Raw genomic sequence first — 27,911 nt, 5'->3', positions numbered from 1 at the left:
ACAAGTACCCCCCAAATGACCCATTTTTGGAAAGTAAACAGTCCAAGGTATCTAGTAAGAGACATTGCGAGTTGTTTCGTTTTTTTTTGTCACAGTTTTTTTTTTAAATTTAATTAAATAAAATTTGTTTTTTTCACACCATGTTTTTTTACTGTCACCAGAGAAGTACAGTTGTATTCAAAATAATAGCAGTCAGACATCACTAACCTGATCAATCACTATTTTTGGTAGAAATGATATTTCTACATGGCAAATAATTTACTAGCAGGTGTAGTAGAGTAATAGAAATCCAACAGACCCACCAGTCATGACATGCATGCTGCTGATTCTGTGTAATTGAATCACTAATTGAAAGGGGCATGTTCAAAATAATAGCAGTGTGGAGTTCTATTAGTGAGGTCATTCATTCTTTGAAAAACAGGTGGCAATTATTGCCCTTATTTAAGGAAGGAAGGCAGCAAATGTTGTACATGCTGGTTACAGTGCATTTCTCTCTGAAATTCTGAGGAAAATGGTTCGTTCTAGACATTGTTCAGAAGAACAGCGTACCATGATTAAAAAGTTGATTAGAGCGGGGAAAACATATAAAGAAGTGCAGAAAAGGATAGGCTGCTCAGCTAAAATGATTGCAAATGCTTTAAAATGGCAACCAAAACCTGAAAGACGTGGAAGAAAGCGAAAAACTATCATTTGAATGGATAGAAGAATAGCCAAAATGGCAAGGACTCAGCCAACAATCAGCTCCAGGAAGATCGAAGAAGGTCTAAAGTTACCTGTGAGTACTGTTACAATTAGAAGACGCCTATGTGAAGCCAAGCTATCTGCAAGAAGCCCCCGCAAAGTCCCACTGTTGAAAAAAAGACGTGCTGAAGAGGTTACAATTTGCCAAAGAGCACATTGACTGGCCTAAAGAGAAATGGCGCAACATTTTGTGGACTGATGAAAGTAAGATTGTTCTTTTTGGGTCTAGTGGCCAGAGACAGTTTGTCAGACGACCCCCAAACACTGAATTCAAGCCACAGTACACTGTGAAGACAGTGAAGCATGGTTGCACAAGCATCATGATATGGGGATGTTTCTCATACTACGGTGTTGGGCCTATTTATCGCATAGCAGGGATCATGGATCAGTTTGAATACATCAGAATACGTGAAGAGGTCATGCTGCCTTATGCTGAAGAGGAAATGCCCTTGAAATGGGTGTTCCAACAAGACAATGACCCCAAACACACCAGTAAACGTGCAACATCTTGGTTCCAGACCAACAAGATTGACATTATGGAGTGGCCAGCCCAATCCCCGGATCTTAATCCAATAGAAAACTTGTGAGGTGACATAAAAAATGCAGTTTCTGAGGCAAAACCAAGAAATAGAGAAGAACTGTGGAATGTAGTCCAATCATCCTGGGCTGGAATACCTGTTCACAGGTGCCAGAAGTTGGTTGACTCCATGCAACACAGATGTACAGCAGTTCTCAGAAACAGTGCTTATACAACTAAATATTAATTAAATGATTCAAAGGAAAGCAAAATCTTCAAACATTTTTCAGTTTATATAGTGAATGTTTGAGTTTGTAAAGAAGAATACAAACACTGCTATTTTTTTGAACAGTCTAATATTCACTTTTCTTCAATTTGTTTAGAGGAACAACACAAATTTGATATATTTTGCTTCATGTTTTGATTTGGAATAGAATGTGTAGTGTTCCCAATGCATTTGTGTGTATGGAAATAAAAGCTATTAGGAGGATTTTGAGCTTTATTCACTTTTTTCAACACACTGCTATTATTTTGAATACAACTGTACATCATCATCATATGACTGGTATGGTGGGGATCAGGGATACTGACTGGTGTCAGTATTTAAAAAAAATGTATATATATATATTTTATTTTACTTTTTTACTGTAGCCAGAGCAGTACAGTGTTACCATAGTGGCACTGTACTACTCTGGGGAGGTGATCAGGAAAATTATTTTTACACTATGATTGCTATAACAGTGATGATCAGTGTTATAAGCAATCATTTTTCTGAATGGTATCCATTAATTGCCAGAGTGTACTATTGTGAGAGCTGTGATTGGTCACAACTATTACATGGTATAGGTGGGCTGTGATTTATCATGTCTGTACTATGGGATCACCAATCACAGAGATCATCACAATAGTGCACAATGATTGGCTATGAATGAAAGCCATTCATTGTGTTCATAAGTCATGTGATTGGTCACAGTGATCACATGGTAACGGTCAGGCACAATTAAATGGTTTCTGCTGTGTTCCATGGATGCAGGTGACAAATCACACCACAGCTCTGCTACTAGGGTGTGTGTGAGCCGTGAAACTGGATGAACGTCATATGATGTCCACTCAGAACAAGAAAGCTCCTGCTTGGCCGTTTTTTGTCTATAGGCTGGCTGATAAGAGGCTAGAGTCAAACAGCCTGCCCAGATTTTGCTTTCATAGAAAAATACTAACTTCTTAGTGACTCTGTTGTAAACTTTGAAAATTAATTCAGGATGCTTACAGATATAACATGAATAAAGGCTTGTTTTAAATTGTTTTTTTTTGCTTGTTCAAAATATGTAAATTGTTTAAAGGGCAATACCTGGGCACAGGTTCACTTTAATTGCAGTTGAGCAAAAGAAGGATCACAGTCAATCCAGCTGCGCTCTATAGGTGTGACTAAATAACAAAAATGAAAAATCATTTGGCAGTTTGTACTGTTTGTTCCAATGTGTAATTAGTTTTTGACTGAAGTTCAGTAAAGGAAGAGATGACATATGTACCTTTCCTGTAATGAATGCTGCAAACTACAGTCGTTGCCACGTGATCAAATCGTAGGCTTTTGGTCAAACAGATGTCTTTATGTGATTTCAATAAAGTTAAAAGAGGAACACTGCACAGCAATGGGTACAGCAGCATAAAACATGCCCGCTGATATGAATGGGCCCTGAGACCTGACTGATTTATATATTTCTGTACCTTAATTTCAAATTTCCAGGTCTTGCACTTCCTTCTTCTGGGTGACAATGCTCAACCACTGCCTTCTAGTGCAGCAGTGGCATTATCACCCCACTATGCCTACTCCTGCATGCCTGCAAACCTGATCTTTGAAGGAAGAGGAAGTAGCTGAAGTCCACAACCAGTATCTGATGACACCAGGAGTTAGTGTCGTCACCCACCGCCCCAGCCATTGGATCTAATGGGACCTAGCAGGCAATCACCAGTCCACTGGGAAACATTAAAAAACTGTATTTATAACTATGTATTTTTGGTTTTACAATGTTATGCACTGATTTGGTTGAAGGGCTTTTAGCCCCTTCTCACCATTCTGCCTTCCCTGCTGCCTGATCCCTGGTTTTGACCCCAGCTTGCTCAAAGGACTCAGCTTCTCTTGTTCTTCCATGCATGACTCTGGATGGCCCTTGACTACTCTTTTGCTTGCTCCACTGGATCCCTATGAATGATCTCCACTCTGTTCTTGACCACGCTCCTGCCTACTCCCTGGCTTGCTTTCCTGTGTGTGACTTTGGCTGCCATCCTGACTACACCTTTACAGTTTGTTCTTGCCAGCCTGATCCTGCTTGTTCCTTGGGTGCCACCTTGCCTGTGGTTGCTGCCCTGGCCCCGCTACCTCACCAGGGGCAACTGAGGTCCTGCCATCTGTCAGACCAGCTGATAGCTAATCGGTTGACTGTACTGCAAAGAGATTCCAGCAGATCTACCTAAACAGCACCCTGCTTCTTTGAGTCTGGCACTCCATGCTATCACCTTCAGGGGTGCTTGGCACTTAACCGCAAGGGAAGCCAGCTTGTAAAATCAGCCTCAGACCAGGTACGTGACACCATGTAAGGCCAGTTTTATGCTTCTGAACTATTAAATACACAAATTCTGTCTCTGTTTTGTTTGAACTGACACCAGATAGTATCAAAACAGCAAGACACTGAATTGTTGTGGGCACGTCAGATAATTAGCGCAATGACACTTTATAATTACTGTAGTGGACTATTTCTTCACCTTTCCCAAACTGTTTGTCTAATTTTGACAAGCAGTTAGTTGGTGTATATTCTACCTGTGTTTGGTCAGTAAATATTTGCTGGTTAGGTCAAAAGGTTACTCCTTACTATGTGTAAATTGTACTCAATTAAGGATCAATTAAGGATGTGTGAAGCTACCTCATTTACATTCATTAACAGATAAGAAATGAGAGATAAGCTGAAAGGTGGCTTCTGGCTGCTGTGTTTTCAAGCTGAGCTCTCAAATGTTATTCTATCAGATTGAAAGCAAGCCAGGTAGAGAAAGACAATTACAGAAAATGCGTATCACAATAGAACAGGTTAATCAGCTCAGACTAAACAAACAGCTCATTTTGTCAGGGCTCATATACAGTGTAGAGGACACAGATAATGAGCATTATAGGAGATGCTGGAAGGTTGCGGATACTTTCATTCTCTTTTTTGCTATTTTACATGGTAAATAATATGGATGGCAATAAAGGGTCAACCTTCACTAAGCAGACATTTTAATATAGAGTAGATACTTGTGGGATGATCCACCTACTGACATCTTATATCTCTCAAGGTTTCAAGCAGCGTGATCTCTGCATGGAGGGTTCCAGCTTCACTTGAAGCAGCATCTGTTAAATGTAGGTACTTTGGCATTTTGCAAAACTAAGCTGACCCTTTAACCTTTCGCTGCCATGTGCCAACTCACATCTCTGATGGCTGAGCCTAGTTTTCCATTTTGAAACCCAAATTTTAAAGTGGAAAAAAAGTCAAAAAGACAAATATTGATAGTAGGTAACAGTTTTTCGGTGGAAGAGACTTTATACATTGTGGATACTTTAATTCTCCCTGCTCTGGTGGTATTTTAGATGGTACATTTTCCCAAAGGGCAAATTAAAGGGTCAGCCTACAGTAAACAGACATTTTAGTATGGGGTAGATACTGGCAGGATGAACCACCTATAGACGTCTTAAATATTTCAAGGTTTTCAGTGGCAAGATCTTTGCACGGAGGGTCCCAGCTTAACAAATATCAGCATCTGTTACATTCAGGTTCTTCTGAATTTTGCATTTCTTCTAGAACTAAGACATCACTAGTGAAATATAAAGCACCAGTCTCAGCACAAAACTGGAATTTTTTAAGTTTTGGGCAGGCTGACCCTTTACCCATTCACTGCACATGCCAACTCACACCACCAAAAGAGGGAGAGCCTGATGCGTCTTCCTGGGTGGTGACTTCATAAAGTTGGGCGGAGTTAGGATGCCATTTTTGCTAAGTTTTCCATATGTTGTATATGCACATTGATTTTTATTCTCTGTGAGTGCATTTTAATCTACTATTTAAAAAAAGGAGTTGAGTACTATTGGATACTTTTTATGCTTATGTCCTTATATGCCATTCTACCCAAGGGAGGGTTAGTGACCATGCTATGATGAGGATCTTGATGCAAGCTGTTTGTAAATGATTTTAAGCATATTTTACCTCCATCATTGTGGATACTCATAAGGTGTGGTGAAGAGCACGTTGGTGTGGCTTTCATGATGAAAAATATTAACTTTTTGGTTCTTAGATGAAAGGAATGTCAAGGTGATCAGGAATTTCACAGGAAGACTGGATGTGTACAGTACTATGAGCTTTTAGGAAAATGGAAGATTTGTCACTTTATAATTAATATTGTTCATGGTGCACAAAAAGAAACTTTATGTGAATATATATCAATTCTTTGATATATTGTGCTTTTTTCACACATATAGTGAATTATTTAGTAATGACACTTTTAGGATTGTATTATTTGTGAGAAGTGCTTCACCTATTCTATTTTTCAATACAAGAGGAATATTCAACTTTTAACATTTTTAAAATAATTTTAATTTAAAATAAAATTAATTTTATTATTTTATTTCTGTCACAAGGTGACTCCCTGAGTGCACATTATTCTGATAGCCATCAACACATTAATTTCACCTACAAGTGGGCAGGGAAGTTGCGCTTCTCTGGCCCTGGTGCCTCCTTTGTAATGTAAAGACTCCCCAATAATTTGCTCACCTGTATCCAAGCACTAGCAATTGAAACATGAACCCAAAAGTTCTCAGGACTGAGCATTTACATGCCCTTTTTCAGCAGGTAAAGAATTATCAAAAAAAAAAATCTAGTTCCCTCAGCTCTACATGCTGAACCAACAACTGCACTTCCAGATGTGATTGTAAATTCAGCAAAACCATTTCTCAGCCATCAAGCAGAACCTACACCCTAGAACAAGGAAGCCATGAAGCAGGTGATACATTATTGACAGTTAAAGGAGAAGCATAGCCAAAGTTATTTTAGCTATAAGTCTCTTATGGTTCACAGGTGTGTAGTTAATTCTGCACTCTTGTGACCCATTTTCAGCCCACAGTGGGCTAAGAGTCAGTAATTGCATTTAAAAATCAGCACTGAAATACACTTCATATTGCGAAGAAAATTAGTAAACCAAGGCATTATTTTCAATGGATTTTCATTCGTAAACAGAAAATTACACTAACCGAGGCGTTTGTAAACCGAGTTATTACTGCATATACATTATATAAAGGGTATGGGAACTTTAGAAAACACATGTATGTCACTGCTAACAATGCAAGATTTGTAAATGTAGAGCGCTGATAGTCATTCATTTCAAAGCTCGCTGAATGAGTAGTTCCTTGGTTTTCACACCTGCCTAGAAGCTAAGGAATTACCAACATAATATGGCACGTAGGAGTATTACCAATAAGGGTGAATGTTATCAACAGATGAACACAAAAAACTGTCTCAACAAAAACCATGAGGATAATGAGTATCCCGTATCCTTCCTAGTTTAATCCAGTCCCCACAATCATTTTAACCCCACTCACACCGACATAACACAAATATGTGGCCTCACAGAACTGGACTTTTTTCCATGGGGCCACATATTTGCGTATCTGTCTTTGTGCTGGGATGCGCACTCCCAGCACAAAAACCAGAGTGTCACTGAGAGTCCCGGGTCTCCTGATTCTGGGTCTTTGATAGCCTCTGACTGGCTATCAGTGATCAGTCACTGTGAAGCCCGCCCCTCTTGGTTTTTTCTCTCTCTGAATAAAGGAGAGAGATACATTGTATCCTTGCAGAGAAAAAAAAATGTTGTTTAAAAAAAAAAAGATAAATAATTATTTAAAAATATAATAAAGAAAAAATACCTAGATCAAGGTTTGATCTAGGTCAGTGCCAGGGTTAGTGTTAAGGTCAAGATCAGGATTTTTTTTTTTAAATTGGTATTAGTGTCAGTGTGTTTTAGGTAAAGAAACAAAAAACAAAATGTGCACTATTGTTTCTGGGCTGTAGTACAGGTACAAACAACAAATAACATACACATATATGGTATCACTGCGATCGTCAAGAGCTGCAAAATGTATTTTGGGTTGTTCTTTGGTGATAGATTATGGTAGTAACAAGAAACACACAGCTAAATGAAAAAAAAATATATATTTTTTACTATTTTGGGCCAGTTTTCCTTTGATAATAAAAAAAAAATCAGGAGATATCCATTGCCATTTACCACCAAATGAAAGCCCAATTTGTTCTGGAAAAAACAAGGTATAATTTACCTGGATGTACAAACTAGTTGTGATGATATGTACGTTTTTACTAACACATGTCAAAGTTGTTAAATTTTACTTAGGCTTCAAGATTTCTTTTACCGATTTATCATCTTGGTTGTGCAGAGTTCTTTCATATTGGTCCATACACTGTGCCAGGGGATACCCCCCCTGGCAATCTGTTATGTTCTACCTCTGTAATATCGGTTATCAATCCTTTCCTGCCACTGTTATATTGCACTATGCACTATTGTTATGGATCATAACCACCTCTCTGATGTTTTTCTTTTGTTTCTGTATTTGTACTTGTTTTTTTATATTTCCTATGCTCTGCTTGTTAAATTTATATAAAATAATAAAGACAAATTTGCCTTTAAGTTTTGTTTTACCCTTAGGCGTGAAGGGGTTAAAGATACAACAGCTGTAACATGCGGTTGTATAATTCAGGATTGTTGAACTGAAAAATGCAGGTTTATAACAGCATTCATAGGCAAAGTGAGCACACTGACTTAAAAAGCAATGCTTTTTACTACAGTTTTTGTTTTTAGGTGTCCAAAAACACCAAAATTGATTAAATCATATAATTTCTATTGTAAGCTTAAAGTGAATCTATTAGGCAAAAAGCAGACAGGTGGATGAGGCGAAGAGCAATACAGAAAGCAGGCCTTTCAGGCCTTCTAATACCATTAAAAGTGATATTAAAGACAATTCTTTTTTTTTTTAATAACAAAATATATCATACTTACCTGCTCTGTGCAGTGGTTTTGCACAGTGCAGCTCCAATTCTCCTTTTATCAGGTCCCTGTCAGTGCTCCTGGCCCCTCCCTCCTGCTGGTTGCCCTTAGAGCAAGCAGCTTGCTATGGAGGCACCCAAGCAGGCTTGCCCCTGAGCTGCTGCTTGGCCCTGCCCCCTCTCTCTCATTGGCTGAATTGCTGTGAGTTACAGTAGAGGGAGTCAATGGCTGCCACTGCTGTCTCAGCCAATGAGAAGTCCCTGGAGAGCCAAGGTTTCTTGTACACATTGCTGGATTGTGATGGGGCTCAGGTAAGTATTAGGGGTGCTGGAGGGGCTGCTGCACACAGAAGGTTCTTACCTTCATGCATAGAATACATGAAGGTAAAAAACCTTGAGTCTTTACAACCACTTTAAGGTTGAGGACTATCATATTGTGCAACACATCTATGTAATACATCACAAGTCCACTACTGATAACCTGCTGTCAGTGATCATTTGTAAAATGGGATTAACTTTGCCATTCATGATGTAAAACTACAAGTACGCTTACCTTCGATGAAGTGATTCAGAAAATTTAAGGCTTGCATAAATAAACTCTTTGACTTGCATATAAATCTGTGGTACTGACTGGGACATGGGGAGCTTCTTTGGAAAGGATAGCTGAAAAATAAAAATGTTGTTAGCCCTGTGTATGCATATAATGTATAATCATTAAAATGTCTGCTATATTATGTAACAAACAAAGTTTGTATAATCTAGAGGCTACCGGACCCTTGTTTCACACAACCAAAAAGCCACACTCACAGGGCCATGTCAATAAAAACATCTAAAGGAGAAATGGTTCTCAGTGTCCACAGCAACTAGGCATCCCATTTCACTGTCTGATATTGCACTGGGGTGTAAGAGATAGTCCTATTGGTTGCTCTGAGAAGCTGTGCTGACTTCCATCATTCAATCATGCAAAAGTGCAAATACTGATTTTTTTTTTCTCCCAATGATGTCAATTGTGATGAAACAAGCAAAATGGAGGTGACACTGTGAGGTCACCACGCACAAACGGATGAAGAAGATATACGCTCTCAGGAGTATTCTGTTATCCAAACTGCTGTATTGATTTTAGAATACAAGTAGTTTTTGTTTTTTTAATACATTTTATGTATGATCTTATGCTATGTGGAGTGCATGGCTCTTCTTTATGGCTCTTTATATGACCCAGTGAATTGTGAGACCAAGTGGTCTAGTGGGGAGAGGCAGCAAGATCCTGAGTTCACTAGTTTTGGCGGATGGTAACATCAGCTTAAGTGCTCTATGACTTCTCTGATTCATGGGATCATGGCTTTGCAGTAAGCCTCTTGTGTGAAATAAGGCAAAGGTACACGCAAGTGGTGAGAATCACATTCATTTGAATCCCTTTCATCCTTGCACCTGGTTTTTTTTTTTGCGCTTAAATTAATATTATGGGACTTTATTCACAATTTTATGGTGTATGGACTTGTTTTTTTTATTTTTGTGACACTTGATAGCATTATATACAAAATTATTTTTGCATGTTGATTTATTTTCACTTTTATCTTCATCATTTGGTTTTATTGCACAGAATTGCATTATGATGATATATATAATTTGATTAGCACAGCACTGTCTTTTCTATTTTTGTTTTTCTTGCACATGATAGGGTATTCTTTGCAAAGTGAAATTGCACCATATTCAGTGAACTCTAGGGAAGGTTCCCTTGAAAATTGCAAATTGCCTTCCAAAGTGAACAGCCTATTTGCCTTTAGTAAATCAACCCGCTTGTACTGTGTGAAAAGAATACAACATGTTTTCTGAATGAGTGCTCCAGGCCTATCAGTTTCACCATGAGAACATCAATGGTGACATCACTGTCAGGCTGCATGTAAGTAACAATCTTTAAAAAAGAATCAACAGCCACCAGAGGGGCAAACATCAATAGAGGTACCTTATTGGTACCTGCAGTAGCCAATTCCCCAATTTAGTGTTTGCCCACACTTCAGTTTAACTGTTCTCCCGACATACCTTTGTAAGTATTGCTTACCTTGTCACCTTCAGGATCCTGAAAAGGAAATTTGCTGACTACAGCTCTGTACTCTTCTTCATTAGCTACTGGGATTGGGCTGTAGTTGTCGGCCTCGAAAATGTCCCTGTGAGCAGATAAACAAGATAGCATTACATGTTAAAAAAGTCAAGTCTTTGTAATATTTGCTATGCTCACAAACATTGTGCCTCCAACACACTTCTAGGTGAGTCAGAATCCTGATCCCTCCACCCCCCCGCTGTGTGCTGAGGATGCTGCTGTTTCCTATAGTAACGTATCAGCCAGCCAAAGGAACCACAGCTCTCGGGATCAAAGGGCCACCACACATACCCGAAAGTGTGTTGGGTGCTGAAGATTCCTAGTAGCAGTAGCTGCTTAATGCGGGATTTGACGACAGCTTGACTTTGAAATGTAAGTTCACCTTTCAAGAACATTATGAGAAAATCCCACCTTTGCAATTCTAGATTTCTATGAATAGTTCATATCATAGCTGCTCCTGTTGAAAGTGGTGATGGTCCTCCCATTACAGATGCAGCTATTGGGGGTCCTTTCAAGAAAAAAAAGCTTGTCCCTCAATCCTCAATATGACCTCTAGCAGTTGCTCTGGGCCATTCAAACTGTATGTGTGTGCAATGCATTCTCTTGCAGTTTTAACTTAGCTTAGTAGCATCCGTTCCGGGCCATTCAAACTCTGTGAGTGCACAGTGCAAACAGCTAGAGAAGGATACCTGCATACAAGTGAATTTTCAACGGATAAAATCGGCCGCTACTAAACTAAGCAGGAGCCAGGAGAGCAAAGGCAACAAAAGAGCAAATCTTTTTGTGGTACTTCATCCCTTAGGGTTGGTTCACACTAGAAGCAGTCCGTTCTAATGCAGAAAAAAAAGTAGAACAAGCTGCTTTCTATCTGCACAGACCTGTACTGGAACACAGCAAAAAGCATAAAAAACGCACAGGAATGGAGTGTGGTGTGAACTGTAACCAAAAACACATCCAGAGTGCATTTCTGTGATATGAACTGGCCTTTATGTTGGATTTGAGCAATGTTGGGAAGCTGCTAGACGAATGTGCAGACTCAATAGAAAAGGGAGGACATGTAGCTTACTAGATTGCTATAAATATATATATATGCATGTAAAAGTACAGCGCTAATTAACAAAATTAAATAAATTGTGAACAAATTGTAACAAACAAAAAACAACCACTGGGATGTGATTAAATCAGTCCCAGTGTCAAAAAGCACTTGAACTGCCCATAAATCCAATCATGTGTCTCCAGTGACTAAAAGATAATCAAGTGTATCCAAATGCACCATGTATCACCCCACTCAGTGCTCAAGGGAGGCTTACCAAATGAATATGACCATCATATTATAGAGTAAACATGAAAGAGGAACCCCCTGAATTAATTGGGACTTTGAAGGCATAAATATGTAAATTGAGAATAAAAAAAATTAAAAAACTATTTATTTAGTCAAATTTTCACAATATGACAAACCATTTAAGATCACAGTGTAACATCACCATCAAAATTGTTTGTTTAGTAAACTTTATATGATCATACATAGTTAGCCATATTGAAAAACCATATTGTAACATCACCATCAACACATCAGTTTCTATAAATCCAATGCATTTCGAAGTGACTTCGGGAAAGAAAATAGCTCAGCATAGTACTGACATCATGTACAAGATTCAACATATATATATTTGAAACATTATTTATATCCACTGACAGTATTTTTGTGATTTCCAATCTGTAGATATACTCACAACACTATATTCTTAGTATCAGAATATAGTGCTGGCAGCTTATGTGCTTTACTGACCAGTGCAGATTCCTATGCTATTTTATAAATATATATACATAAAAAGTGCTATGCATAAATCAATACACCCCAACAGAAAAACTTTACTTTCCCTTCAGAATCAAAATTTGGGACACTATACTACAAAATACTCCCACCAAATGCATGCCATTGATAGCAAACAAGATTTGTTAATTTTCACACACAAAAAAGAAAAAAGAGAAAGTATTTTTTCTAACAAATTAATTTAAGATCATGTTTCAAAAAGGAATACACCCCAATGAAAGTCTTAGGAGCAATGTCTAAATTTTAGACAACAAAATCCTAATTAACAAGAAATCAACTACAAGTGAGTCTAATTATTCATTAAACAGGTGTCCAGCAGACAGATGATTATAAAAGCGCATTACTTAATTATTATTATTATTATATTACAGGATTTATATAGCACCAACAGTTTGCTCAGCATTTTGCTGAGACAATACAGCAACAATACAGGGGTTTGAGACACTACAGCAATGATACAGTTCAATATAAGAGGGTTAGAAAGGCCCTGCTCCTTGGAGCTTACAATCTAAGGCTTACTTAACAAAGAAAACCCCTCCCATTTCATGCTGTCAGCAATGACGCCACATGGAAGAGGAATGTCACAAGGCTTAAGAAAGAAAATTATTTCTTTACACAAGAAAGGTGAAGGCTACAGGAAGATCAACAAAGTTTACTTATTATATATACTCTATGAATAAGTTGGAAGTGACGAAACGCATCAGTGATAGGCTGTGCAGCGACAAAGAGTGACGCAGACCAGAACCAAAAGTGACGTGAGAGCAAGGACCGGCGGTGGTGAGAGCACTGTTCGGTCTTTTCTCTCAGGAATATTAGAGATAGAAACATCTTTGGGCTTGATTCTTTTTAACTACTTGTAAGTAACACTCTTTAGTGGAGAATAGAGCATTTAAGAGTTACTGCACCATGTGGGGTTTCCATTTTCTATCTTCTATGTGATATATGAGTGGAGTATTGGAAGGAAATTCTTTTAACCCTGGAGAATGGGAATCGGGAAGTCCAGTACTACAGCTTGAAGGGAGATATGGTCCCTGGAAAAATATGTTCCTAAGCTCAATATGCCAACCATGAGAGTGGGAGGCATTACATTTTGGTGAGTGCACACCTGAGGAAAAACACCACTAAGATTTATATTTTGTTTTTTTGCACAAAAATATTCACGTGGTGATTATTGGATGATCGAAGTGATTTATTTTGATGAATTGTGGATGATTTTTCCACACGGTGATCACAGGAATGGACTGAATTATTTGGATTTTTTTTTATTAATTGATATTTTTTATTAATTGATATTGATGTATGCGCCGCAAAAATATTTGTTTCTTTAAATATTTTTTTTTGTAAAAGTTTATTAGTCAGGATACTTTAGCAAAAGTGATACAAAAATTTAACAAAGTTGGAACTGCAACCATCTCACAAAGACGTCCAGACCATCCACGGAAGTTAACACCTCAACCGGAGTGTCTTCTTAGAGAAGGGTTGAAGACCTATACGCTGAGTTATTTTATTCTACTGGCAGTGAGCCTTCCCTGCTGGCAGAACACAATGACCAGTATTGCCAGCTACAGCCAGCGGCACTGTTCATTCAGGAAAAGCCTGATAGGGTGGTTATTCACAAGTCGATCAATAGATGGACTTGAGTACAACCAGCTAGCCCAGGGGTCAGCAACCAGGAGATGGCGATCTAAAAGTAGATTGCAGGCAGGTGACTGGTGGATCGTGAAATATAGAAAATATTTAAAAGTTCACTTAGCACAGTATCCATTCCAATAGACTGGTAGATTGTGGTCTGGACTTGCTGACCCACCATCCCAGAACGTAAAACAGAGTGCAATGCTACTTGTAAAGTTGGAGCAAGAGCCGCATAAGCCAATGCCTCCTCTGTAGTGCTGGCTCCTGTCCCATGCAGAGCAATACCAACTGCACCCCACCTCTTATCCCAGATAGAGGTCCCTAGAGTGGTACCAACCGCAGGAAAGAAGATATTTTCAGGTCAGTGTGAAGCAATACACTCGGCATAATAGTATACGGTTGCTTTTACACTGCTGTGCTGGGGTTCACCCACATCGCAGGTGCAGTGCAGTGTACCTGTAGCTTTCCTGCAGGTTTGCTGCACTTAGCCATAGACTTCTATTATATCATGTGGGTTTGGTGAACTTTCTGAAATCGCACAAAAACTTCTGAATGCAGGAGTTTTGGTGCAGTTTCAGAAAGTGCACCACACCTGCAGGATATAATAGAAGTCTATGGCAAAGTCCAGCTAACCCAGGAAAGTCGCAGATGCACTGTGCTGCGTCCAAGGTGCAGGTAAACCCATAGTCAAGACATGTTTTTACCACCTACCCCAACCGCACACCCTTTAGCAGCAGTGGCCAGGGGTGTACACGTCGCATCTGCAGCAGGAGTTATACGCACTGTCATGGTTGGTGGGTGTGAAATGAATGAGGCCGCTCTGCAAGTGCTCTGCAACCCTACAGTACAGAAAACAAGGGGTTAAAACAGTCATCGCTATCTCACCATCTGCTTTAACCTCTTGGCCCCGCAGAAGCATGCATTTGCCGGGCACTTGCAGAGTGGCCCCATTTACTTGAATGGGTCCCAATTGGCAAGCTTTAGCACCCACCAAAAGCAACAGGGGGTTTAATTTCTGCTGCGGCATGTGAATATCTTTGGCTGATGCAGCTAAAGGGGGTAGGGACTCGATAGCAGGGTTTTACAACTCCCCTAAGGGTGCTTTTGCCAAATGCAACTAAGGGCCCATTCACAAGTGCAGCAGGCATTGCTGCTCCTCTGAAAAGCAGTCTAAGTGTGTTTGACAGGTGGTGAGCAGGCGACATGTTGCCTCCTCAATGCCTGATTTAAATCTATGATTGCCGTGCAATGCATGTGATTTGGACATGGTAGTACAGCAATTAGAGGTTTAAATTGGGTGTGAGGAGGCAACATTGCACCCAGTGATCTTTGACTTCTCCCATGTTGTTCAGGTAGATCTTCAACTCTTTAGGGTTGCCTACCCCTGAGCTAGCCCATATATGGATCGAAATTCGGCCGGTCCCTGCAGAACAAGCTGAATTTTGATCCATGTATTGCTGGCTTAAATCTGTCTTTGTTCCTCTCTGTTACTCATGGAATGATTGGCTTGGTTGTTTACATAAGAAAGATAAGATACATTTTGCTTCTTACCCAGCTCACACAAAGTGCCAAGGAGACTGTTCTGGCAAGATCAACTGTTATTTTCTGTACTTGCTCAAAAAGTTGTTTGCCTAAAAACTAATGTATTTGCCACATCTAAGGACTGGTAAGCTGCAATATATAACATTTTTGTTCTTGGGCTTAGTTATTCTTTAAAGAAAATATCCACTATCTCCATCTAATCTGACTGCAACATAAACAGAATGCAGTTTAAAGGTCTTGAACCATCAAGATTGATGCAAGGACCATAGCCCTGCAGTGCATGTTATGACACAGAGGGACAGTCCGCCGCTGGTGCGTGGGGAAGTGAAGGATCAGGAAAGTAAAAGTGCTTTTACTCTCCCCCTGGACTAAACTTTGCCTGCACTGCAAGGGATAATCTTCACGTTTCCTGGAGTAGGGCTTTAAATACTGTATAAACAGGAATGCTTCTTCACTTAATGGATTGTCATTTTTGTAAAATTATAATAAAGTTATGTTGTGTTGATTTTAAAGATAGAAACCAGATTTGGTGGAGTTGTTCTTTAAAATGAATGTGATGTGGTAGTAAACCTTATTCTTCAACATTCTGTTGACCTCCTGTCCAGTAACAGGAATATGCTGAAAATGTTACATCATTAACAAAGAACAGCAGACTACATTATAAAGTTACAGTAAAGCGTAACTAAACCCATCGATTTAAATGCTTCCAAAAACCTTAAAGGCATGCTGTGAATGATAACTGTCACAGTTGCTTGTGTTCTCAACTAAACTATCAAACCATCAAATGGCTGGTGTCATAACTGATAACATGTACAGCACCACTCCAACTGTAGGTCAAAAAGAAGCTAATGTAGCAGCTATCTTGGCTGTAAAAAATAGAAGAGTTTAGTTCTGCTTTAATGTCAAACATCTTGCGTTCTGGGTATTTTCCCATCTATGTTTATGAATGGTATAGATCAGCTGCATACATTTTGCTTTTAGACTTGCAGAACCAATAGATACCTGAACACCCCAGCCCATTTTTTCAGTAGAGTTTCATTATATTTGTCTCTGACTTCATATAAAAGATCGAACAATCGATTTACAGGAAATCCATATCCCTGAAAAAGAGAAAGACATGTCTGAGTACAAAATCAAAATGTGACATATATCTGACCTTTAAAAAGATACAATCTTGTAAAATCAGTAAAAGAAAAAGTAAAACCCCCTGGCGCAAACTAAGCAAAACTAACCACTGCCATACCGCCACTCCATCATGCTTTATACACATGGTTTGAGCTTAGCTTGCTTTGGGACTTAAAAGCTATTGAACCCCAATCCTTATAAATGAATGAAGGAAAAGAGTGTGATGGAAATGGGAGGAAATCTGTCACATGATCTGAAACAAGTCATGTGAGTCTTTGCAGCATTATGCAGAGAACACACTGTAGGATATTAGAGGCTCCACAACACATTTTTATTTTATAAATATATAAAACATGAAATGAAGGGACAGTGTGAATTATTTCTAGCTGGCTGTATAGAGAAGGGACATTGCGGGTCTTTATAAATAGGCACCATCAAGTTCATGGTGCCCATCTGGCTCCAAAGGAAGGACAGGGACTAACTGCAAAAATCAGTACCTGTGTGTCCATATCCATTGGCCTGAATTCAGGGAAAGATTTTGCTCTCCTAATAAGTAAAAGGATCACATGTAAAAGTGTATGTGTTGAATGAGCACCCCCATTCCATTTGCATACTGCTATTAGCACGTAGGACTACAGAAGGAAAAGCACTGCATCATGGAAGCAAGGGAGTTCTCATTTTTTTAGGCTCAGACCTACTCAGTTAAAGGAGTACCAAATTCACATTCATTTCATTTATTGATGAAGAGCATTAAAGAGAAGTATAGCCCAAGCATTTTTGGCTATACTTCTCCTTTCGATCTCGTTCATACTGCACTCCTTTATCCCATTTTTATCAGGCTAAAGCCCGCTGTCAGCTGATGTCACAGAGCTGGTCCAGGCTCTGAAAAGATCCCAACCATATGGTCGGAAGCATGGATTGGCACTTGGCTCAGCCTTTCAGTGATCCGCTAAGAGCCTGAGCCAGCCACTATCGCCCCCTCCACGGCTCGGCACTCCAGTGAGCGCAGGAGGGGCAGAGCAGAGAGCGGTGACTGACAGTCCTGGCTCTCTGCTCATAACTCATTGATCACTCAGTTCTCTGAGTAGAGCTGGCAGGGGACAGATGCAGCATTGGATTGGTGCTCCATCCACCTAGGGGAGTATAAAGTTTTTGTTTTTTTATTTAAAACCCCATACTTCTCTTTAAATCACTGACTCAAAAGGCAGAAATTAATACTGACTAGATTGAAAGCTCTAACGAGCAGGGCCCTCTGATTCCTCTAGTACCAAACTGTATTGTAACTGTAATGTCTACCTTAATTTTGTAAAGTACTGTGCAAACTGTTGGCGCCATATACATCCTGTATTATAATAATATCATAATATTTAATATTTTTTTCTTATATTGAAAATGTGTGCATATCCTCAGTCCACCCTGTAACCGCAGCTGCTGTTTGTACGTACTTCCAGTTATTCATAACAACCGGTGGGGAGAGCGTGATACTTCAGTTTACAGGTGACTTCAAAATTACATCTCCCATAGTTCTTTGCAGTGACCATGTCACTGTACCACTGGTCAATCTGAGCCACAGTGAAATAACATTTTACCGGCCTATAGATGTGCATGTTCCAGGCAGGGAAGTGGCTAGCTGGTGTATATTTTAGTTATGCAGTCTGCCCATCAGTTATTTGATAAACTTCTATCAGACCTGCTTTTGGAACAGTAATCAAACAACTGATCAGCACAGCTAAATAATGCACCATCCAATGGCTAGCAGGGAGGAACATGCTCGTCTAAAGGAATGATGGGGATGGGGATGTGTTCTTTTTCTTGGGCTTATCACTCATCATCACATACACTTAAAGTCTCTGCTCTCAGTACACCTAATTGGCTATAAAGGGATATATTGAGACAGCAGAATGACTTGTAGACACAGGCATAAGAGAAAGGGATGCAGATGGGGATCTCTGGAAAGATTCTAAGGTATTTATAGACTACATATACATAGGGTTTTAAAGACACACAATGAAACAACTGAGAATTAAAACTTGAAGCATATTTGTATACTTTATTGTCTTACTTTAGTTTTAAGATGCATGCACACAGCAGCAAAGTATGTGTGTTCTATACACATATAGTATCTATCTCACAGAAGTGAGAACACCCCCCACATTTTTGTTAATATTTTATTATATCTTTTCATGTGACAACACTGAAGAAATGACACTTTGCTAGAAAGTAGTGAGTGTACAGCTTGTATAAACAGTGTAAATTTAATGTTCCCTCAACATAACTCAACACACAGCCATTAATGTCTAAACCGCTGGCAACAAAAGTGAGTACACCCCTAAGTGAAAATGTCCAAATTGGGCCCAAAGTGTCAATATTTTGTGTGGCCACCATTATTTTCTAGCACTGCCTTAACCCTCTTGGGCATGGAGTTCACCAGAGCTTCACAGGTTGCCACTTGAGTCCTCTTCCACTCCTACATGACGACATCACAGAGCTAGTGCATGTTAGAGACCTTGCGCTCCTCCACCTTCCGTTTGAGGATGCCCCACAGATGCTCAATAGGGTTCAGGTCTGGAGACATGCTTGGCCAGTCCATCACCTTTACCCTCGGCTTCTTTAGCAAGGCAGAGGTCATCGTGGAGGTGTGTTTGGGGTCATTATCATATTGGAATACTGCCCTGCGGCCCAGTCTCCGAAGGGAGGGGATCATGCTCTGCTTCAGTATATCACAGTACATGTTGGAATTCATGGTTCCCTCAATAAACTGTAGCTTCCCAGTGCCTGCAGCACTCATGCAGCCCCAGACCATGACACTCCCACCACCATGTTTGACTGTAGGCAAGACACACTTGTCTTTGTACTCCTCACCTAGTTGCCGCCACACACGCTTGACGCCATATGAACCAAATAGGTTTATCTTGGTCTCATCAGACCACAGGACATGGTTCCAGTAATCCATGTCCTTAGTCTGCTTGTCTTCAGCAAACTGTTTGTGGGCTTTCTTGTGCATCATCTTTAGAAGACGCTTCCTTGTGGGACGACATCCATGCAAACCAATTTGATGCAGTGTGCGGTGTATGGTCTGAGCACTGACAGGCTGACTCCCCACCCCTTCAACCTCTGCATATGACACTGAGCACGTGCACTCAACCTCTTTGGTCAACTGCAGCTCAGTTTCAGGGTCTTGGCAATCTTCTTATAGCCTAGGTCATACCCGAGACCTTGTAACACTAATGAGTCACATGACATCGGGGAGGGAAAATGGCTAATTGAGCTCAATTTGGACATTTTCACTTAGGGGTGTACTCACTTTTGTTGCTAGCAGTTTAGACATTAATGGCTGTGTGTTAATTTGAAGGGACAGCAACTTTTCACTGTTACAAGCTGTACACTCACTACTTTACATTGTAGCAAAGTGTCATTTATTAAGTGCTGTCATATGAAAAGATATAATAAAATATTTACAAAAATGTGAGGGGTGTACTCACTTTTGTGAGTACAGTACATGGAACTTAGTGGCATGGGGACACTACAAACTATTTTTTTTTAACCTAAATGGTTGATTTTTTTTACATTTTGACTGAGCTAATATGTGGCTTTTGTGATGACAACACTGTTTTGAAGAATCATATAGCATACAGTTATAGTGAGAAAATGAGAACACTTTCTTCTCAGTACCATTTATTTCTTACATCTTGGAGCTTTGGTATAAACAGCTAAAGAGTTAAACACACTGATTGGCTTCTTCTATTGACACCTAGAGCTATTTTGCAGAGAGCAGACAATCTTAAGATTATGTGCAAGAGAAATAAGATTATACTGACCTGTAGAGTGTCAGCGAACACCACGATCAGATTCTTCAGCTCCAAAACCAGATCTGGGTCAGTGCAGTATGACTGCAATTAAATAGAATATGAGTATTACTGATTATTGCAGATTTATGGCTTTGTACAGCAGTATACTGTATAGAGGTGTCAAAAAAGATGTGGCACTGGTTATGATAACTCTGCACAATTACTAAAACCTTCATTAGTTAAACTTAGAAAAAAAATTACCATAAGGAACACACCTACAATACAGGTGAAACTCAAAAAATTTGAATATCATGCAAAAGTTCATTTATTTCAGTAATGCAACTTAAAAGGAGAAACTAATATATGAGATAGACTCATTACATGCAAAGCAAGATAGTTCAAGACGTGATTTGTCATAATTGTGATGATTATGGCTTACAGCTTATGAAAACCCCAAATCCACAATCTCAGAAAATTAGAATATTGTGAAAAGGCGCAATATTCTAGGCTCAAAGGGTCCCACTCTAATCAGCTAATTAAGCCATAACACCAGCAAAGAGTTTCTGAGCCTTGAAATGGTCTCTCAGTCTGGTTCAGTAGGAATCACAATCATGGGAAAGACTAATGACCTGACAGTTGTGCAGAAAACCATCACTGACACCCTCCATCAGGAGGGAAAGCCTCAAAAGGTAATTGCAAAAGAAGTTGGATGTTCCCAAAGTGCTGTACCAAAGCACATTAATGTGGAAGAAAAAGGTGCACAAGCAGCAGGGATGACCGCAGCCTGGAGAGGATTGTCAGGAAAAGGACATTTAAAAGTGTTGGGGACTTTCACAAGGAGTGGACTGAGGCTGGAGTCAGTGCATCATCAAGAGCCACCACACACAGGCAGATCCTGGACATGGGTTTCAAATGTCGTATTCCTCTTGTCAAGCCGCGCCTGAACAACAAACAACGTCAGAAGCATCTTACCTGAGCTAAAGAAAAACAGACCTGGTCTGTTGCTCAGTGGTCCAAAGTCCTCTTTTCTGATGAGAGCAAATTTGCATCTCATTTGGACACCAAGGACCCAGAGTATGGAGGAAGAATGGAGAGGCACACACTGCATGATGCTTGAAGTTCAGTGTGAAGTTTCCACAGTCTGTGTTGATTTGGGGAGCCATGTCATCTGCTGGTGTTGGTCCACTGTGCTTCATTAAGTCAAGGGTCAACACAGCCGTCTACCAGGAGATTTTGGAGCACTTCATGCTTCCTTCCGCAGACGAGCTTTATGGGGATGCTGACTTAATTTTCCACTAGGACTTGGCACCTGCCCACACTGCCAAAAGCACCAAAACCTGGTTTAATGACCGTGGGATTACTGTGCTTGATTGGCCAGCAAACTTACCTGACCTGAACCCCATAGAGAATCTATGGGGCATTGCCAAGAGAAAGATGAGAGACATGAGAATGAACAATGCAGAAGAGCTGAAGGCCGCTATTGAAGCATCCTGGTCTTCCATAACACCTCAGCAGTGCCACAGGCTGATAGCTTCCATGCCACGCCGCATTGAGGCAGTAATTGCTGCAAAAGGGGCCCAAACCAAGTACTGAGTACATATGCATGCTATACTTTTCAGAGGTCCGATATTGTTCTATGTACAATCCTTGTTTTTTTGATTGCATGTAATATTCTAATTTTCTGAGATTTTGGATTTGGGGTTTTCATGAGCTGTAAGCCATAATCATCACAATTATGACAAATCACGGCTTGAACTATCTTGCTTTGCATGTAAATGAGTCTATCTCATATATTAGTTTCCCCTTTTAAGTTGCATTACTGAAATAAATGAACTTTTGCGCGATATTCTAATTTTTCGAGTTTCACCTGTATAATGAGAAGTGTCCCTTGTGCTGGTAGCTACAGTCTTCCGTCCTCTGCTCCAATATACCCCCAAAGAAGCAAGCTTCCAGTAATGCATAAGTTAATACAGCTGCTGGATCTGTCATAGGCACTTGTTAAGACAGTCCACTATACCTGTCCTTTCGACCCCCTCCTCCATTTTTAGAAGCTGTACTATTATTTCCATCAAATCAAACGTGCTCTATGAATGGCAGAAGGGAGGATGAATCCATTGTGTATGTCCCTTGTGCTGATTTTTTTAAAAACTAAACTTAATTTATCCCACACCCCGATACTTGCTTCTTAGTGTAGAATTGTTCCCCACAGAGATGGCAAGTCCTGTTTACATCACTGAGCTTCTGGCAGTAGAATTGCAGTAAACAGAAGAAGACCCGATGGCTGCCCACCTTTTTCTCTTCTCTCCTTTATTCAGAAAAGTCTTTTGTTTTCACAAAATGCAGCATCTTTTAGAATGGAGAAGAGGAGAGAAAAAGGTGGGTAGCCATCGGGGCTTCTTCACTGCAGCATTGGACTTTCAGTAATTTGAAAAGTACAAGTCATGACTGTAGTGAAGATTTCTACACTAAGAAGCAATTAAGAGGATGTAGTATACACTTCAGTAGAGGTAACTAATGTTACTGAACTTATATCCCAGAAAACTATTTTTAACAAATCTTCACCTTTAAATTACAGGAAATTGCGTTTGCAGCTTAACCATGGTATTGAAAATGACTGGGCTGGTTTATTTAAGTGTAATCAGACCAGTGCAATGAAGTTTTGTAAAATAAGGGAGAAAAATTAGTTTGAACCTCAATCAATGAGCTCTTGATTTTATGTAGAGTAATCTGTTGTTGATTAATGGGATGAGCAAAATAATGATATTAGATATGAAATATTCTTCCATACTGCCTCCACTGTAGATCCCATCATGACAAGAGTATAAGCAGCTACAGAACTTTCTGTGCTGGACAGGGGTCCTCTTCTCCAATGGGGGAAGAACGTTTTTTGATTACCTCCCTATCACCTTAGGAACAGTGATGATATTGATGCTAGATGACTAGATGTACCCACACTCAATATGATTGGTTGCTCCAAGGTCTAGGTCTGCTAAAGGTCTTCTTCAAAGATTCATCTGCACCCTAAAAGCACCCTACACCAATATCAAGGCAATCTTCTATCAAGGCTAAACATTACCAAAGAACCAGTGAGCAGTCTGTTAAAGCCCATTTGAATCTTCAGTTGTAGTCAGCTAAATACATTTCAGATATATCAAAACAAAAGTTTGTGAATTTTTCCTTTCTAAAACAGCCATTGCTTGTGAAGAAAAGCCTATCACTTGACATTAGCTGCAGAGTGGGACCCTTGCAATCTTTGTGGATTTTCTCTCCAGGTCAGATGTTCTTCATTCATAAAAATAACGTGAATCAGGAAAATGCCACTGGAGCTGATTATTATAGTGATGATGGTGCTGTAATTATTTTTCTTTTTTAAAAATCCAAGTATTTTTTCCCTAATCGATAAATGGCTGTCACATGACCCAGCTCTTTCCCAGCCTGTCTGCAGGGAAACGGTGGCAGGAGGAGCTTCTAGTCCTCTGCTGCTGGTAACATGTTCAAAATAAAAACAGCCTTTGGAATACAGAGTAAAAATAAAAAGTATCAATAATCTGCTTTAAATTATCATATAAATAAATATTTGAAATTAAATTTTTAGACGAGAAAAAAAAAAAAACCCTTTTCGCAAGGGGGAGGAGCCTGAACATGGCGCCGGCAGGGTACTCGATGTGAGAGTTCCCGAGCATCAGGGCTCTTTTGACCCACTAGTAACTATGCCCAGGAGGGTGTGAGATACCTGGGCCTCTGAGGTTGTCCTGCCTTGCGGTGTCCTGCTGGCGTGTAGTGCCCCCCTATTCTGTCAACCTACGTTGTTGGTGGCGGTGGTGTGGACGGAGGACGGAGTGCGAGGTGCTGGCCAGAGAGGAGGTGAACTCTCGGGAGTGGAGCAGTGGACGCTTGGTAACCACATGAACGCCACGGAGGAGTACCGGGATGCTCAAGCACCGGCCGAGTACTGAGACACTCAAGCACTGGCCAGGTTAAAGTGGAGAAGAGGCGAATCAGCCCATCCAACTCACGATTGTCCAGGACTTGGTAAACCAGACGGAGGGTGACCCCCCCCCCAAACAGAGACTGCCATAGATGGAGTTTGATCACTCGGGAGTGTCTTGGAAATCCCTGAGTGAGGAGGAAGGAGGTTAGTAGCCAGGCCCAGAGCAGCAGCAGTTTAACCAGAGGAAGATGGAGTCGAGGAGACATACGAGGGGCTACAGAAGATGGTGAGTCAAATGTTTAAATGGATTAGTACTGTTTAAAGAACATTAGGGGGGATTACCTAGTGGGCTCAAAAAGTCGAGACACAAGCGAGAGGAAGGACACAGAGACCCTCAGGGAAGAAGCTGGTTATGGGTTAAACAGGAAAAATTAAGGGACACTATTCCTGGTGAGCCTCAACCCCAATATTTTCTGCAGAAGTAAGCCCCCTGCCTTGAAATGACAAAAGTAAGGAAAAATATACTTTTATCATGAAAAGTAAAGCTGCAAAAGGGGGAGGGTCTAGAACATCCCAAACAAGTACAATTAAAAAATATATGCCCTCACAAGAGAAAATTCCTGAGGGTCAAATCCCAGAGAGACAACAGGGGGTAACTGGAAGACGGGAGATGGAAAACATCAGCGGGGATCGCTTCAGATTGTCAATGGGAGTGCCTAATATGAGCCAAAGTGTAGAGATCGAAGATATAGAAAAAGAGTTGGCTATAGAAAATGATGAAGAACAAGAAAAGACCACAAATGCCTACTAAATCTGAAATAGCAGATGTGTTACGAGATTGGAACGGTCTATAAAACAGGAGATGGCGGTAATATATAAAGACCTGGTGCAAGTTTTGTCACGTGTAGAAGAAACGGAGGGAAAACTGGACAAACATGCCCAAATAATATTAAATCTAGAAAAACAGATGAAGGAGATGTGGAAAGAGCAAAGGAGTCTGCTATATAAATTGGAAGATCAAGAAAACAGAGATAGGAGGAGTAATTTGAGGATACGGGGCTTGCCCGAGACTTCACAAGGAGAAGATTTGATGGAGAAAATTAGGAAAATGTTCAATACAATAATGGACAGATCAGTAACAGAGCACTTGAAGATCTATAGAGTACATAGAATAGAAAGATCCCAAGGAAATGCGAGTGAAAATCCCAGAGATGTGAACGTGCGATTCCATCACTATAATGATAAAGCAGATCTATGGAAGAAGATAAGAGGGATACCAGTAATAAAATATGAAGATGCAAGTTTACAGATTTATGCTGATATAACATCAGAAACATTGGCCAGAAGGAGAATGTTGAAACCATTACTGGAACAGATAAGAAAACAAAACGTATGATACAGCTGGGGATTTCCAACATGCCTAATTGGATGGAGAGACGGTCGCTCTACAAGATGGAGGTTGCCAGAAGATTTAAAAGACTTTTGTGAGAGAAAATTGACATCCCAGGGTGGGAAGAGGGGGTAGAGGAGAATATGGGAAAAGAAAATGAGAGTTGAAAGTCAGTCTCCAAAAAGAAAATACACAAGAGATCAAATAGGAGGGGGAGAGGAGGAATGGGAGGGGGATTTTTGGAGGTCATGAGAGGACTTCCCCCATTTTGTTTTCTCTATTTTTTCCCCTTTCCTCCTCCCCTTCTCTTCCTCTTAAGCAGGATGAGAATTTTAGATGAGAGGCGGGAAACAGCAGGCCACATATACATCCAGACACGTGGTCCAGAAACTGGGTGGGGCGTATGTGGTCAGCACTCCACCCTGGTCTGGAATTGATGGTGGGATTAGGACCACAAACTATTCAAAGGCCAGATAAGAACCTAGGGGCTATGGTAAAGAGAGGGGGGATGGGGGATGAGAACTGTGGGGGGGGGTTATCTTCGTGTTCCTCCAGATGGACAATCATACTCTCGTTGAGACGAATTTAGTTGGGGAAAAAAGAAAAAAAATATGGGAAATGAAGGAGCTTAACTTTATGACCTTTAATGTAAAGGGATTGCATACTCCAGGGAAGAGAGATTCTCAGAGAATTACAACAGAGATCTATTGCAGTAGTGTTCCTACAGGAGACCCATCTATAACAGGAAACAAACATTAAGTTATATTCTAAATATTATCCAACCTGGTACTATGCAGACTCACCAACTAGATGTGCTAAAGGGGTAGCAATTGGTATAGCCACAAATTTAAGATTTAAGCTGGAAGATAAATTGGAAGATCCGGAAGGTGGATTTCTGTTCCTGAGGGGGAGGTTACAGGAAATAGAATGTACATATTGCCCCAATAGAAATCCAATGGCCTATCTGAAGAATATACTAAGAAGGCTTTCGGATTTTAAGAAGGGCAAATTAATTGTGGCAGGAGATTTTAATTGCTGCATGGATCCTCAGACTGATACGACTTCGCAGGTGCAGAGAGATGGAGGTAGAGATTTGAAATCTATGCAAAGTATGCTATATCAGTGTGAACTGATTCTCCTGCACATGCAACGTATTCCAGATTAGATTATATATTGATAGAACAAAGACTCTCGGAGTCTTTGGTTAAAGTAAATATAGAAGTTACAATAATATCGGAGCATGCACCTGTCACAATGAAGTTATTATGGGGAAGAGAGCAAGATAAGATAAATATATGGAAACTAAATGAGACACTCCTCCAGGATCATGAGACGGAACTGAGAGTAAAAAGAGAAATAGAAAAATACTTTGAAATAAATGAGACTGGCATATATCAGGGAAATTTTTATAGCAATTGGAGTAGAAAAAAAGAAAGAACAGCAGAAGAAAATAAATACGTTAATAAGGAAACTATATGATCTGGAACAACTACAAAAAAAGAGAATAGTAAAAGACATAAAACAGAAAATAATTTTAAAAAAGAGACGAATTAAGTAACTTAATGGAGCAAGAAACAAGGATAATATTTAACATTATGGCAAGATAAAGATATCAGTGGGGGAATAGACCTGGTAAATATTTAATAAGAACACTGAGAAATAATAAATCGAGGAATTGTATAGAGAAAATTAAAGATGATAATGGTGAAACGGCGTACTCAACCACTGATATCGCTAGTGTATCCAAAAAATATCATAGGAAGTTTTATGAAGTTAACCCGAAAAACCTATAAGGAGGAAAAGAAAGAATTATTAAAAGACAGACGTATTTAAAAGAGGTGGGACTACCGAGATTGGGAGAGGAACACTTAGCTCTTCTAGAAAAACCAATAACACAGGAGGAAATCCAGGAGGCACTGAAGGGTACAGTTGCGGGGAGGAGTCCTGGGCCAGACGGGTATACTGTGAGATATTATAAGAAATTTAAAGAACAATTAGTCCCTAAACTGTGTACATATATGAATGCACTAGGAGGTGGAATGGAAATGAGGGAGGAGTCATTGCAAGCACATATTACAATCATAAAAAAAAGGGGAGAAAGATAGGACCCAATGTGCTAGCTATAGGCCTCTCTCGCTGTTAAATACTGATACAAAACTATATGCAAAAGTTCTGGCTACTAGGCTGAAAGTCTTAATGCCGGAATGGGTTCATTTAGATAAAGAAGTAGGATTCATCCC

At 39.9% G+C, this 27,911-nt stretch overlaps 1 protein-coding gene across 4 annotated transcripts in view; it reads right to left on the bottom strand.

Moving 5' to 3' along the window:
• EXOC6 (exocyst complex component 6) overlaps positions 1-27,911 on the bottom strand; it is a 314,975-nt gene that overhangs the window by 154,982 nt on the left and 132,082 nt on the right. For all 4 annotated transcript variants that reach the window (XM_089690302.1, XM_089690303.1, XM_089690305.1 and 1 more), the window contains exons 12-15: positions 20,381-20,452; positions 16,440-16,537; positions 10,391-10,496; positions 8,885-8,994 (exon numbers count right to left, since the gene is read on the bottom strand). In XM_089690302.1, coding sequence (XP_089546428.1) covers positions 8,885-8,994; positions 10,391-10,496; positions 16,440-16,537; positions 20,381-20,452 — 386 coding nt within the window. The remainder of the gene's footprint in view (positions 1-8,884; positions 8,995-10,390; positions 10,497-16,439; positions 16,538-20,380; positions 20,453-27,911) is intronic.

Source organism: Staurois parvus, unplaced genomic scaffold, assembly GCF_062004578.1.
Source record: "Staurois parvus isolate SC_StPar_1 unplaced genomic scaffold, SC_StPar_1.0 ptg000525l, whole genome shotgun sequence".
Taxonomy (NCBI): Eukaryota; Metazoa; Chordata; class Amphibia; order Anura; family Ranidae; genus Staurois; species Staurois parvus.
Note: the sequence above shows the minus strand (reverse complement) of the source record. Positions and strands in the feature narration are given on the sequence as shown.